Here is a 14,962-nt window from a genome sequence, read left to right as displayed (position 1 = left end):
ATTTGTAAAAACCACACCAGTGTCAGGTTGTCCAAGGTAACTGGTTTTCCAGTATTAATGATGATTAATGACTGGTTGAGTTGTTCTTGAGCATTTTTAATGCATATAAATGTACTTTCTCATGGAAAGAACAAGGAATAAGGACTCAGGACTCATGTGGTGAGATTCTTATCTATACTCTGCTCTCTTTATGACAAATGATGGGACCAGAACAGTGTAAATGCACCTTAACAGTCCCATATCCAGCAACAGACAGATTCCCCTGGTGCAAGAACTGTGAAAAATAGCCATAAATCTGCTTCCCAAAGGACCCCCTCATAAGCCCTGGCTTGTAGGGAGTGCTGGTATGCAGCTGCAGCACACAGCATCACAGAAGTACTGGTTAGCACCGATGTCACTAGAGAGGCTGCTGTAATTTAGGGAATGTCTACACTGTGGGCTCCTCAGCGATCAATGCAGCTGGATCGATTGAGCGGGTCATGTAGACCAGCTCAATTGATGGGAGATGGGCTCTCTGGTCAATTCCATTAGTCCACCTACCGGAAAGAATAAGGCTGCATCGAAGGGAGGGCGTCTCCTGTCGACATAGTGCTGTGAAGACATCGTGATACGTCAATGTAAGTATGTCGACGGGAGATACATCATGCAGCTTGTGTATCTCCCATTGACTGCCACTGCCTGCATAAAGCAGCTCTTAGACAGACCTTCAGGACTGTCTAAATTACACCAACAGCCTCTCCAGCCCCAGAACTAGCTAAGGATTAAGGAATTTTCAAAGGTGGCTTACAGCCACCTTAGCACTCCTCCGCCTGGGCTGCAAATTAAAGGTGCAATACAGAATCATACCCTAGTTTCTATTTCTTGCTCTACACTGATTCAATATTTGGCAATGAACAATTCTTCTACCTGTCCTTCAGTTTACGTATTTACTTACTTAAAATTGAAATAACATTTGCCTAGTTATAGGGGTGTTGCAAAGTTTAATAAGTGTTTCTAAAGCACTCAGAACCTCACATGAAAGGTGTTAAGATAAGGATGATATAATAGTAATTATTTTCTTTAACAGGCATACAAGCATTCTTGTTCCAAAAATCGTTTTATTGGAAGATGTGGGCCAATGTGAAGAAAATCCCACTCTTTTTGTTTGTATTTTTCTCATATGTGCTCTCTACAATTTACTGAGCAGTGACGGTGTAGAGCAGTGATACTCAGACTGAGACTCAAGAGCTGCAAGTGGCTGTTTAATGTGTCTCCTGCAGCTCTTTGCAGTACATAATATTAAAAAACTGCATGATTTAATTATTAACCACTCTAAGTTATTAACAAATCAGGATGCTTTTATTACGTTACTAACCAGTTATAGTTGATAAAATAATAATACTTGGTCATGAATTTTGTTGTGAGAATAATATAAACAGTAAATGAAACAATTAATTATTTTTAAACATGTGGCTCTTTTGGGCAATGTTGATTGCTAATTTGGCTCCTGAACCACTGAGATCTAAGTATCACTGATGTAGAGTATCTTGTTCCAAACCTACGCCTGCTTTCTTGGACCCTCTTCAAGATTCCATTGCCAAAAAGCAGCAACCTTCTGCATGGTAAATCTGTCTTTAGAGTGTTTAAATTGATTCTCCTTCCTTTTTCAAGGAAAGATCCAGAGTGTGCCCTGGCCCACCATTCAGCAGTCTGCAATGGCACCAACAGCAAAGGATACAAAAATGGCCACTTTTAGAGCACTGGAATTAATACCACCACAACCACTGGCATAAGCACACCCTTAAAGAAGTATCTTGTATTACTCTATGAAACAAATATGTTCCTGTTTACTATGTGTGTGCAATTACTGATGCCATTAAACAGGAAAAAGAAAGTGAATTATTTACATAAAGTATTTAATGACTGCAGCTTCAGTCTTATTCCTCTCAGACCTTAGTATTTAACACAACTCTCAGTATCATGTTGACAATTTAAAAAATGAAAACAAAACATGAAATGCAGTTTCAAAATTATTTAGAAAAATACATACAGCAAATTTCTGAATACTCATCACTGGCATCCAAACAATCATCATCTCCATCACAACGCCAGCGGTCCTGGATGCAGCGCTTGTTGTTACACTGAAATTCTCCAGGTTTGCACAACTGAGGTAAGACTTCGCCAGGATTAACTAGAAAACAATACAAGTAGTAGGTGTATATTTTTTAAGCTTGATATAAAATAATGCAATATTACCTGCACATAAGCAAATCTGAATTCCTTTTTGTACTATATTTCTTAAGAACATTCAGTTCTTAATAAGCTTTACATATTCACACTAATTCCATCCTACAGCAGGACGTTTATCTGAATTTATGGTGGATGTACTTAATATATTTTTAATAAACAAGTGAACACTCAGATTACACTGTCACCCACGAACAAATTTTACGAGTTCAAAAGACAAAACAGACACAGAACTCATCATGAAATTATTGTTCTCATAATGGGTTTTGAAATATGCTGATGCCACCTCAAAAGCTAACAAAAAATTATAAATAGACAGACAACAGGATAAATTTGCTTTTAGTTATACAGGCCAGATCATGATAACCTAAGGCTTAATTTTGTGTTCCAAGTTACAGCCCTAGCACCTGGATTGTGTTTATGAAGATTTCCTTTGGACAAATGGGGTGTAAAGTTATTTCAGGAAATAAGGGGTTATCAGGATCTTGCTGATAACACAGTTGATCTGGGCATGGTTTTAGAAGGACAGAGGAAACTGATACACAGGAGGCTTTTACAGAGGAGGGTATGTCTTCTCTACCCACATCCGTGGTTGGAAAGGCCTCAAGTGGGGTTAATACCCAGGTGAGTTACTTGCTTGTAGGTTTGAATTTTGTTTCTGGAAATAAAGCAAGCCCTGAGGAAAGTGATGTGAAGTGACCTGTAACTGGGATTTTTGATTTTCCTTCCCCATCTGATGAGTCAAACATTGTCTTATAGGGAAAAAAATCCTTTGCATCATTGTCCTTTCCTTCTCCGGACCCCTCAGAAGTCTCTGTATAGGAGCTCCGTGGGGGGTCAAGCTATGTTGCTGATTAGGGAGTAGCTAACAGACAGGGCAAGAGAACTGCAGAGGTGACAAGATTCCCACTTTAACAGTATCGATAATCATTAATTTATCCACATTATTCCTCTACATTTTGAAGCCCTAACAAAGTGGAAGTCCTATGGACAGTGTTTTGTTTGAGACTTCCTGGCAGTGTGGCTCCTAAAGGAGTTACTCCCGGCAGAAGTTAATTAGTAGGCAGTAGCTGTCCATTTCACATCATTCAAACAGTATCATAGAAACTCTAAAAGGGGAACCTCACATAAACTCTGCATAAGGGAAAATCTGGATTTTCATTTCTTTATACCATTATTATGATCTTCTGTACTTCATAGGCCAACTCTCACTCTCATGTTGCTCACACAAAATTCACATTGATTTCAGTGTGAGTTTTGAATGAGCAACATGTATCAAACTAGCCCTTTGCATGCACTGGCAATCTCTGCCTTGGTTTTCAAACTTTGCATAAGATTTATGTTCCAAGAATACACAACTACCAGGAACAGTGTTAATAAATATTAAATTGTTAATTGCAAATGTGATTAAAGCATGATTAAATTAAATATTCTCAATCTGTACTGATATAGCTGAAGAAATTCAGGAATGTTCAATACAATGGACAAAAATATTTAATATAAATAAAATTATTCTTATAATGTTCTTAGGAAAAAACCTGTATATTCTATAAATTGAATATGTTCCAAAATACTAAAACTGGAAATTTGCAACATTGCTACATTGGTGAATTAATATTTTTTGAATGGCAAGTTTAATTTTGTTATCAGCTGATGGGTTTTTCAGCAATATTTGAATAAAAACATCAAAGAGAATGGTTAAGCTAGTCAGAGATTGGTGCATCTTCTATCCCAGCCCTTGTCTTACATATAAAATGTCGGCTTCAATTTTTCAGTTTCAACCTGAGGATTTGCTATGCTTGATTTCTGTTTAATATATTTACTTCAGTGGATGCCATGAAACCAGTTAATATGCTTTTATTTTTACTTTTATTTTAGTGGCCTATGAAATATAATGAAAAGTCTTTGGAAGCATTAAAGCGATCTTTTATATTAGGCACTATGGGATATTTTCAAATGCGGTTAACTTCAAATATTACACACTTAGTAGTTTTGTCTCTCTCTTCAAGCTTTATTACACTTAATTATCAATTAGAAAGTTTATTCAATTAATAGTTATTTGTCCTATGCAGAACTGCTGAACAGCAATAAAGCCTCTATGAGAGTTTTTCTTTTTTTAATTTTCAGATTTGAATTTATCTCTCCCAAAACAGTAATATATACCCGACATTCTTCAAGAAAATCTTACTCATGCACATTGTACTGTTTTCCTCTAGAAGCTGATGATCAGCACAAGCACAAACTCTGCCTCCGGGAATGGCTAAGCAAAGAGTGCTGCAGCCTCCATTATTAACACGACATGCATTGTCACCTGCAATTAAAAAAAAAAAAGTAATCTTAAAAACTAAACTCAAAAGCCATGCTGTAAACTGGAGAGCATATAAAGAAAATGAACAGAGTTGCTTTTATGCAAAAAGAGAAATGTTATTGTGGTAGTGCTTCTTATGTTACTGTATTACCTGCAGGTATAGACAACAAAAATTATACCATTAGTTCACAAATGTTATCTCTCACTCTTGAATAAACATTAGCATTTTTACAGGACACAAACACATGAGTTCAAAATTTAAAGTGAACTTAATTATTTTTAAATAGACAATAACATAAAATGAAAAATTATCAACTATATTGGCAGCTAAGACACAAGTGCAAAAAATGACAGACTAGGTTATTATATCCCAGGCCTCAAGGGCTGGATGTGTTATGTGGAGAATAATGAGGAAAATACACACTATAAAATAATTCTATCAGAAATAAATATTTAACTCAAATGCACAAATTATCACAGTGTAGTCTGGCGTTCAGACTGTCTGATCCAGAGTAGACTAGGATCCTTTTCATCATTCTCAAATCTAAATTTTATTTGGCATGCTTACAAAATCTTAGAAATGAAAGGAAGTGAAAGCTAGATAGGCCAATGAGTCTGCATAAGCTCTTTAACATCACTTAACTTCTGATCTCAGAGGCAATCAAGCGTGGTTTATATTGTTCCCTCCAACCAGAACTGCTTCCACTAAAAAAAAAATTCCAACTATGGCCATGTGTACTGCATGATCTTGATACCAAATATGTAATACTTTATAGTACTCTTTGGCTTTTTTTCTAAGCAACTGTACACCATTTTCATGTGCCAAAATAAATTATGTCTTTAGTTATTTACCAAGAGCTCTGTTTGAAAACTGAAAAAGGAAAGAAATAGAAAAATCTATACACTTATAATGGAGAAAAAATAAGAAAAGGAAATGCTGAAATATATCAGGATATATTTTTCAGTGTTGTGAATGGGACTTAAGCACTCAATTATTCTAATGTGAGTTATGCTCATAATTTGCTACTACCTATGAATTTTAAATTGTGAAGAACAAATTCCTATTATGCCAGAATTTTATGCCTTTGTAATATGAAAAAGTAGAAACTGACAAGTTACTCTCGGCCCTGTCATGAAGTGACATTAAACATAAAATCATTACAATGATTGAATAAGCTTAGTTAGAATTAGACTGAAACACTTCTAGATCTCATTCCTACATTCCCCATGCACTCAGAATAGTCACTGTGAGCAATGTAAGTGTTTGTTGGGGAGAGGGAAACCCTACCTTATTTAATTTTTTTAAGGTATCGCACACATTATGACAAAGAGAAATTTTGCCTCAGTGTTTCTATCATCTGCAAGTGCTTGCTGTATCCCCTCTAATCACCATCTGAATTCTCTGATATACTCTGTTACAAGGTCTGATCCAAAGCCACTGAAGCCAATCTTAAGACACTCATGTACGTCAGTAGGCTTTGAGTCTCACCCTAGTTATTTAGTTATATACTGCCATTGTCATTTGCCTGCTGCTCCTCAAGCTATGCTAGGTTTCAGATGCTGCTGGTAATGAACGATGGTTAGAGAGACCACAATCAATGGTCCAAGTCTGTACAAATCTGGTAATAGATTTCCAGATCTTCCACTCCTTGAGTCCACTAGCAAAATTCCACTTAATAAGGATACATTTGGTGACTGCTAATAGACTAAATAGTGTTTAACAAGGTGTGAAATGTTAAACACTGGTCTTTCAAGAAAGATTTTATCAGATACAGACTTAATGAAGAAATAATAAAATACAGGACATATTTCAATTCCTATATTGTTATTTAGAATGTGTTTTTTTATTCAATTTAAGTCATTTTAGATTTGGTAAATCATCTCTTCTTTTAATGATGGCAGCTGATTAATTGGGAGCAGCCTGTCCATCAAATATATATATATGGTTTTCTGCTAATATGCAGTGAGAATGGCTGAAGCATACAGGGAAACAAAACAAAATTCACCCCACCCCATTTCTCTCACATTGTGGGTGAATGCTCTGACCACAGAGTCAAAAAGGAGGAGTCTGCACCACTTCCTCCTGTGGCATTTTTTGCAAGAAGGAATTAGGCACCTAAAGTGCCTAATTCTAGGAGGTGGGTTGCCAGATGTGGATTGAAAGCAGATAGGTGCTTACCTGCAGTCAGGATTTAGGTGCCTAACTCCATGATAGAGGAGGGGCACAGGACACACCTCTTTTGTCAGCATCACCCTCTAGCTAATTTAGTAGGCTTTGCGAATCCCATTGTAGTTCCAGTGATTTTCCAAGAGATTGTAATGCCTAAATCCCTTCGTGGATTAGGGAGTGTGAGATTTAGGAGTCTAAGTATCATTTTAAAAAGTGATTTAGCAGCAGATTCTTAGTGTTTAGGTACTTAAAGATGTATGGAATTGTCAAAAGCATCAAGCAGTAAGATTTTCAAAAGCACCTAGCCACCTAACTCCCATCTTCTAGATGGCAAAATATCGTTAAAAATCTGGCCTTTAGGCTTCAAAATGTTACCTCTATGTTTTTTCCCTTCCTGGGCAACCCTAAACCACCACCTATCCTGAAAACTGATGGGTACTATGACCATTAAGAGAATTCTATTTTATGTCTAAACAAGATTGTTTAAGATATTTAATATCTCATACGTATTATAATGCAGTTTAGCTGATATTTGTGCACATTTGGGGATAGAGGATCAGGGAGAAGGGCAAATATTGAAAACAAGTTGCAGAAACACTCTGAAATCTGCATTCAGGAAACCATGCTATATTTTGCCTTAGTTATTGCTCATTAGAGATTGCAAATGACTGCTAATTACAGAGATGCAGAACCACAGGGAGCTATCTGGGCTATTTATGTTCAGAGATGAAGTCAGCATTTAGGAAGAAGATACAATTGGGCTAGATTCACACAGGGGACTTAAGTGTTACACTGCCTAGCTCCTAGATACCCTGCCACCCAGTGGAATTAAATATTCCTTGGGCCAGAGAGAGAGAGAGACTGACTCTACAGCCCTGTTGTTAGGGCATTCATATTGGATGTGGGAGAGTAAGGTCAGAGTTTCTGCTTCAATTAATAATTACAATAATCTGCCAGGGTGAACTGTCCATGAATCTTTATGCATTGTTAACTCTGAAATGTGCTGTTCGGGGGAGAGGGTCAACAAAACTCTGTAATTATCTAGGAAAACTGGACAACTGAAGCCAAAATCATATTATGATGATGGTTAACTAAGCTGTGTGTCAACTGGATCTAAGGAGGTCTGTAATGGGCTCTTGTCAAAAGCTGCCTTTGGTTATGATGGCCTTAAATGCTTGCAATATTCCTCTGGTAAATGTTCAGTAAATATATATTATATTAGTGTAGTCATATTTTGACATCAAAGCTTGATGACCTGCGGTGCTGAATTGTGAGGTCGCTGAGGAGCAACTCTTGTGACAAAAGAGATTGAGTTGCTTTTGATCCTTGCTATAAGGAGTGGATTTTGCATGGTATTCTCTACTATGCTTATTAACTGCCTCTACAACCAAAGAATTATGTGGAGGGTGTGAAAAAAACAATTCTGAGATTTTGGCTGTAACACAGTATTTTTTGTCAGCCTGTTACAAGTAGGATGTACTGTAGCTGGAGTCTGACAGATGGTCTTAACAGGTTCCATACAGCCTCATTCACAGGGAGAGCCACACATGCAGAAGCTATTGTGTGTAATATGTCCAGAAGTTAATGATGAAACTCCTGAACCTCCTCTAACAGAATTTGAAGCTTGTCTACAATACACTTCATTAGCTCCTAAAACTTTTTGAAATCACCACCCATAGAGGCAGTACAGTCTCATGTGCTGACAATGATGAAATATTTGTGTGAGGTGTTACCTCCTTAACAGTTCTTGCCTTTTGTTCCTCAGATGTCTTCTTTAGTAGGTCAGATTAATTTCTCTCTGTATGCTCTCCATGAGAGAAACTCAGAGTCCTCAGGAACTGCTGGTGATAGAGAATCCCAATAAGGCTACTGAGCAGCCCATAAGGTATAGGAGGGGGCCTGGTATTGGCAAGTAGTGGAGACTCTGGCTCCTCTGAAACATGGGCACGTCAAACATGAGCATAGTTTTGGCAAGTAGTGGAGACTCTGGCTCCTCTGGAACAAAAAGATCTCTGGAATATATAAAGTTCTGTGGTACCAATGAGCTGAAGTTGAATGGGTAACCATTCAACCATCCAACCATCTATGAACTATGGATGATAACCGTCATCCATACGAGCGATAATACCTGTTGAGAAGGCACTGGTACCAAGGGCATGGAGTGCTTTGAATGTACATGTCCACTGAACAAAGATTGCACTAAAGAAGCAGTCATCTTTTGACATACCGATGTAGTAGTCAATGACACTAGTATAGGCCCAAGAAGAGTTACAGGACGAGCCTTATGACACAGACTTCTCTGAAGCAGAGTATTTGTTGGAATGGGAATAGCCAATACCAAAAGAGGTTTCAGTACCAAAGTATGTTTGGTACCCAACAATGATGTCTTAGAAAAGTTCACAGTATCAGAGCCACTCAGAGCCTCAACAATTCTCCATTTGGGACCTGATGTCTCTAGAACAGTCATTCTGAATAGTGACCAAGGTTTCTTTAATAAAGACTCTCAGGTAGGAAACTTAGCACTACTTTTTCCTTGGAGTTTTCATAGAATCATGAAGTATAGAACTGCAAGGGACCTTGAGAGGTCTTCTAGTCCAGTTTCCTGCACTCAAGGCAGGACTAAGTATTATCTATACTATCCCTAACAGATGTTTGTCTACCTGCTCTTAAAAATCTCTCATGACAGAGAATCCACAACCTCCCTAATTAATTTATTTTGGCAGTGCTCACAATTTTATTCTGCAGGCTGGTGGTAGACAGTATGCTAAGTGTGCTTGGAGACCGGTGTACAGTGGGATTCTACAAGCTTGGACTGGAGGTTGGTCTTAGAACTTGCTCCATCATGAGGAACCTAAAATTAATTTCTCCATTCTTTGAGATCTACTTTTAAAAGCTGTGCATATCTCACACTTGACCGGTATAAGAGTGTCTTCCAAAAAGTGGAGGCACCGAGACTGGCTGTCACTAACCTGGATATATTCCCAGCAGGTGAGACAATGAAGTCTGGGGATCTCAACATACCCCAGAGATGCTTACCTTTGAAGATAATTCCTCAAAAAGGAGGAGAAATGGAGGGCAAATAAAAGAAAAATAGAGTAACCCCATCACACCCAAATGCTGTAAACTATTGACTGAGAACTAAGTTAGAGTAAAGTAAACTAACAGTAAAACAAACTAAGCTAAAAACAAAGTATAACGGGCATGCCTGACTCTCTGTCTCAGGCCAAAAGGTAGTTGAACAGGAACTGAGGGTAAATTGCCCATGCAATTCTATATATCTATATATCAGGAGAATGCCTGGAGTGCACGCACAGGCCAAACAGGCACTGCTACTGAAAATCTCCAACCAAAGGCACGTAAGGTGCATGCACATCTGAAGTGTAGCACCTATAGAGAAGCAATGAAGAAGAAATTAAGGTTACTTGTAACCAGAATTTTTTTAGATGACTGCATATTCACACTCATGGATCTCGTGCTGACTAATGGTGTCTAACTGTAGAACATTCTCCAAGTTGTGTCGTGCACCCCCTCTTACTCTTCCCCTCAGTGTCTTCAAACATTTTGAGGGTGAGGCTGTACAAAGGGGAATGACGTCTATCATCTCAGTTCCTTCCACCGCAATCCCAAAGATACAGAACAAAAAGATTCTGAAAAACTAATAGAGGGGTAGACGGACAGGAAAATGTGAATATGAGGACCTATCTCAAAGAATTATGGTTACAAGTAAGTGACCTTCATTTCTTTGAGTGGCTTTGCATATTCACACTTGTGGGCCATTTGATAAACAGGGCTGAAAATAAACTGGAAGAGGGAACAGAGTCCTAATTAATCAGAAACTGAAGCACTGCTCTACCAAATCTAGCATCAGCCCAAATCAAGAGCATAATGTTCAGTACAAGTACGTACAGAACTCAAAGTTAATTTCCTGAAAATTTCAGTAACTGTGACTTGCTTAAGGCAAGCAAAAGGCATTGGCACAGCTCTGGTGGAATGAGATCATACTATTTTAAGTACAGGAAGTTCTGCTAACATGTAACATTACTTATACATTGTTTAATATATCTGGCAATAGTGGGCCACTAATAGGGTGGGCCACTAATAGGGTCCAGCTGACCCCTTCTCGTTGGGGCTTCTGGGATGCAGCTCTGGGATGGGAGGGCAGGCATACACTGTGACCCATGCTCCAGTGCTGGATCCAGAGGGATTTACCTACTGGTCTGTTCAGGTCTCTTAGGAATTCCCCTTGCCAACCGGGCAGGGTCCTCTTGATACTGGATCTGCCAGTTGTCAGACCCTGGCAAGGTATATTTACCATGCCAGAGAACGAGTGAATAGTCCTCTGTAAGCTGGACCACAGCAGCAAGCTAGTCGGGGCTATGCTGCCGAGCCCATATTTGAATTGCTGTTTGCAGTATGTCTAGATACTGCTCTAAAACTATCGCATCTATAATCTCTGCAGTCCTGTGAGTCTCAGAGTGTAGCCATTGGGTGGCTCAGTCCTCAAAGCGTGGGGCTACTATCTGGGTGCAAGCCCCTGAGGCAAAAAGCTCTAGGAAAAATCTGCACCAGTATGTTTCTGGGGACACTGCTAGTGGGTCAAGTATGGCAGCATTTACTTCCCAATAATCTCTCGCTGCCTTGTCATCCAGAGTCCAGTAAACCTTCTGAGCTTCCCTGGATGAGAATAGGCCAAGGCACGTGGCCCAGGTGTCTCTATTCCAAGCTGTGGTTGTGGATACCTGCTCAAATCATCATGAGGCCCCAGCTTGGCCACAGGTATCCCCAGCCCAGAGCTCAACTGGTTTGAGGAGGCAGAATTTGGTAGTCGTCACAACAATGACTCCTGGAATTGCTGTTTCTGCTGTTGCCAGTGTTGCTGGAGCTAAAGTACCTCCAGGAGTACAGCCTGCTGTTGTTGAGCAGCCCACTGAGCTTCTTGTTGCGTTTCAATGAGTGCCCTTTGGGTTTCAGTAGATCTGTGCTGCTGCTGGACCAGCAGTCTTATCAACTCCTTAATTGTTCCCTTGTTTCAGGGGGTCAATCCCGGCTCCCAACTTCTGCTACCACTTGTAAATGTGTGGCCACCTCGCCTCTTGCAAGTGTCTCCTGCTTGTCAGGTGTATGCCTGCACTCTCTGGTTTTTCAGTGCTGCTGCTGGCAGTTTCTCTTTTCAGATGGGTTTTCAGTGACTGAGCTCTCCAGCCGAGTCATATGAAGTCTGTATGTGAAACAAATGTAAAACAAGCCTTTCCCAGGGTAACACAGTCCAACAAATGGTTGGCCCCTCCCAAATTTATCAGTTTAATCTCTGGGCCTCTTTAACCATTTGCCCCCTTCTTGGGCTCCAAACAAAATTTGTTGCCTCTACAGCCCTTGGCCATTCTGCCTGTGGCCAGTGTGGGAACCTGGGCTCACCCACTACTCCAGGTCCATAACAGGAACTCTAAGACTAAGACTAGCAGCCACCTGTTGCTTTCTTTGCTAGTGTCTATTGCTGCATTCCCTGGGCTGCTTCCCACTCTGTCACATCAGCTTCTTGGGTACATGTTCCCTGTTTAAGCAGAGATTCTCCCAGGCCTCCTTGCCTAAAGAGTCTATAACAGTCTCTGGCCCTTCTTGTCAAGGCTCTCTCTCCCAGGCTTCTGTGCCTGGAGAGCTTCATAGTCCTATCCCTGCTTAAGCAGAGTTTTCCCCAGTCTCTGTACCTGTGGAGCCTCACCCCTTCCACTCCTTCTGGAGCTAGCCAGCAATTGCTCTGTCCTGCTGCTGAAGCTTCCTGGGCCAGCCAGGAACAGCATTCTTCCTTCTCTGGCTCCAGTCAGCAACTGAACTGTCAGGCCTTGAAACTCCTTTTATATGAGCCTCTGATTGGTTGCCTCCCCTGCTGCCTTTCTGTGCTGCTTAGAGGACCCCAATCTAATGCCTTTTTTCTGGGGCTGGGTTTGGTAGGACTGCAGGGCCTTCCAGAGGGCCTCAAAGGGCCTGGTATACTCTGTCACAGGCCGCCATGAAGGCCATGGTGCCCAGGACAGCCAATCTCCCAGCAACTGAGATTGGGAACATAGCCACTGGAGGAGGAGCAAAAGGGAACACAAACAATGAACAAACAGGTTTCTTTATTCCTCCTCTGTCTTCCTTGGATACAATCTGGTCTTAGATCCACAATGGAATGGAATGGAGTCAACAATAGACTTGGAAAGTTGACAGAAATAAACAGCGAGAAAGCTCTTCATGGAGACACTGTCGGAGTCTTAGAAGGAGGAGGAACAAAGAAATCCAGGGAAAAATTAATAATCTCCTCTGCTCTTCTTTTTTCATGTAAAGATGAAGCAGACCTCAGAACTGTTGAAACTTGTCTCTTCCTGAAGACCATTTGTTTCTTACTTGGATCCAAGAAATAGTCGGAAGCCAAATAGTGTATATCAGCCACTAAAATAAAAGTCCTCTCTGAATCCAAAGATGGACCCGAAACTGGAGCAGAGGTCAAAGCTAGATCCAAAGACCATTGCATAGGATCTGGTGAAATATTAAACCTCTTTGGTTTTCAAAGCAGAAACCAGAACTGGCCTTGGTTTTGGAGATATTGTGGCCTACAAATCTGACATGTGGAGTCTGGCACGGCTAGATGTGGCCAACATTTCCCTTGCTGTCTTCTTCAACATCAATTTACCCATGGCCAACCACACAGCTCTCCATTCTGTAATAGGGAGTCTGCCATTTTCCATCAATATTGCCCTCAAAGACCTGATTCCTTGAAAAGCAGGAACAGAGCCAGACCTGATGAGGGTTCAATTTCCTGGAACCTTTATGCTGCTTTGACTTGCTGGAGGAAGTCACAGGAGCCAAAACTGGCCTCTGAGACCTTGGATCCAATGAATGCCCAGATCAGGAGGCTTTATATTCATTGCCTTCCTTAAGGAAAAGTACCTTTTCTGCCTCTCTTTGTGAGCTCTGGGTGTGAAAGTCTGGCTGACGAAACACACAAAAAGAGAGTGACAGTCTACCAAGCACTTCAGGCACGTAATGTGGTCGTCCAATACCAGGAAGACATCAAGGCTTGAAGCACATCTCTTGAATCACAGTTTTTTTTGTTTGTTTGTTTTAAGTTCCACCATAAGTTGGAACTGAGCTAACTATCTACTATAAATTATCTTAAATGGTCAACAAGACCTTAAGAATGGAGAAAAACCCAGATCCAAACAGACCAGAGTGGTTCACTTCCATGTGGCACAGAAGCTGTAAAATGGTAGAAGGTACCGCACCCCTTTATACAGCTTCACCCTCAGAATATTTCAGAGAAGCTGAGAGGAGGGTTAAAAGGAGCATGGGAATGCTTTAATGGATGCTTCTTGGAGAAAGTTCTACAGTTAGGCACCACTATGCAACACAAAACCCAATTTACGAATAGTCAGTCAAAGAAGGATGATTACTTTTAGTCTTTCTTTTGTCATGATATGGTTATAATTTTACACTCTAATGTCTGCAGAGATTGTTCTAAAATCTGTCTGATAATAAAAACAGAAATTCCCCAAATTAAAGTAGATTTGTACAGATCTATGGACTCAAATTAGGAAAAACCTTTGTGACAATCAAGGATTGTCTTAGTGTTACACTGGAAATAAATAATTAGGAAATTGGACCTATTAAAACATTTAACATATTAGCATAATCAAGTAACAAAATAAGACTCATTAATTTATAAATAATCAATCAATCTGTGGCGCGTGGGAAATAAAAAGCAGAGATGAATGAGCTAGTTCAGTGACAATAAAAACTACCCCAGAACCAATGGATTGGCTTGTATAATTATTGTTCCCAGAATATATCTTCCTTATTTAGCTCCTATGGAATTCAAATCATACCTACAATATTAAACTCATCCAGGTGCCTGACCACATAGGGAAAAAAGAAATCTTCCAAATTAAGAGTAGTGTTAGAGTAAGATTTTGGACCTGGTTGTTAATGTGAAGTAGACATAATAAAATCTGACAAAAATCTTGGCATTGATTTAACCTTTGTCTATGTTTTGACAAACGACATTCACTGGCAATTAAGTCAAGGTATCTACAGTCATTTTTATATAGTTACATATGACAAAGAGAAATTAAGGTGGAAAGACAGTTCTTTTGTAGCACTAATTCTTCTTGGGAATTCCAGGGGTGCACCAGGAAAACTGCCAATTACATTGGTCACTGTGAGGATTAAATCATGATACGACAGCTGCTCAATAAAATGTACTATTTATGTGGTAGGATTAG

The 14,962-nt window shown here is 39.8% G+C and overlaps 1 protein-coding gene across 1 annotated transcript in view; it reads right to left on the bottom strand.

Moving 5' to 3' along the window:
- Nucleotides 1–14,962, bottom strand: part of LRP1B (LDL receptor related protein 1B) — a 1,171,881-nt gene that overhangs the window by 505,658 nt on the left and 651,261 nt on the right. Inside the window, 2 exon segments of the mRNA XM_067549510.1 lie at nucleotides 2,030–2,170; nucleotides 4,415–4,537. Of these exon segments, the coding sequence (XP_067405611.1) occupies nucleotides 2,030–2,170; nucleotides 4,415–4,537 (264 nt within the window).

Source organism: Emydura macquarii, unplaced genomic scaffold, assembly GCF_026122565.2.
Source record: "Emydura macquarii macquarii isolate MOO-44397 ecotype Brisbane River unplaced genomic scaffold, CSIRO-AGI_Emac_v2 contig_1253, whole genome shotgun sequence".
Taxonomy (NCBI): Eukaryota; Metazoa; Chordata; order Testudines; family Chelidae; genus Emydura; species Emydura macquarii.
This window is presented reverse-complemented; position numbering and strand designations above follow the sequence as displayed.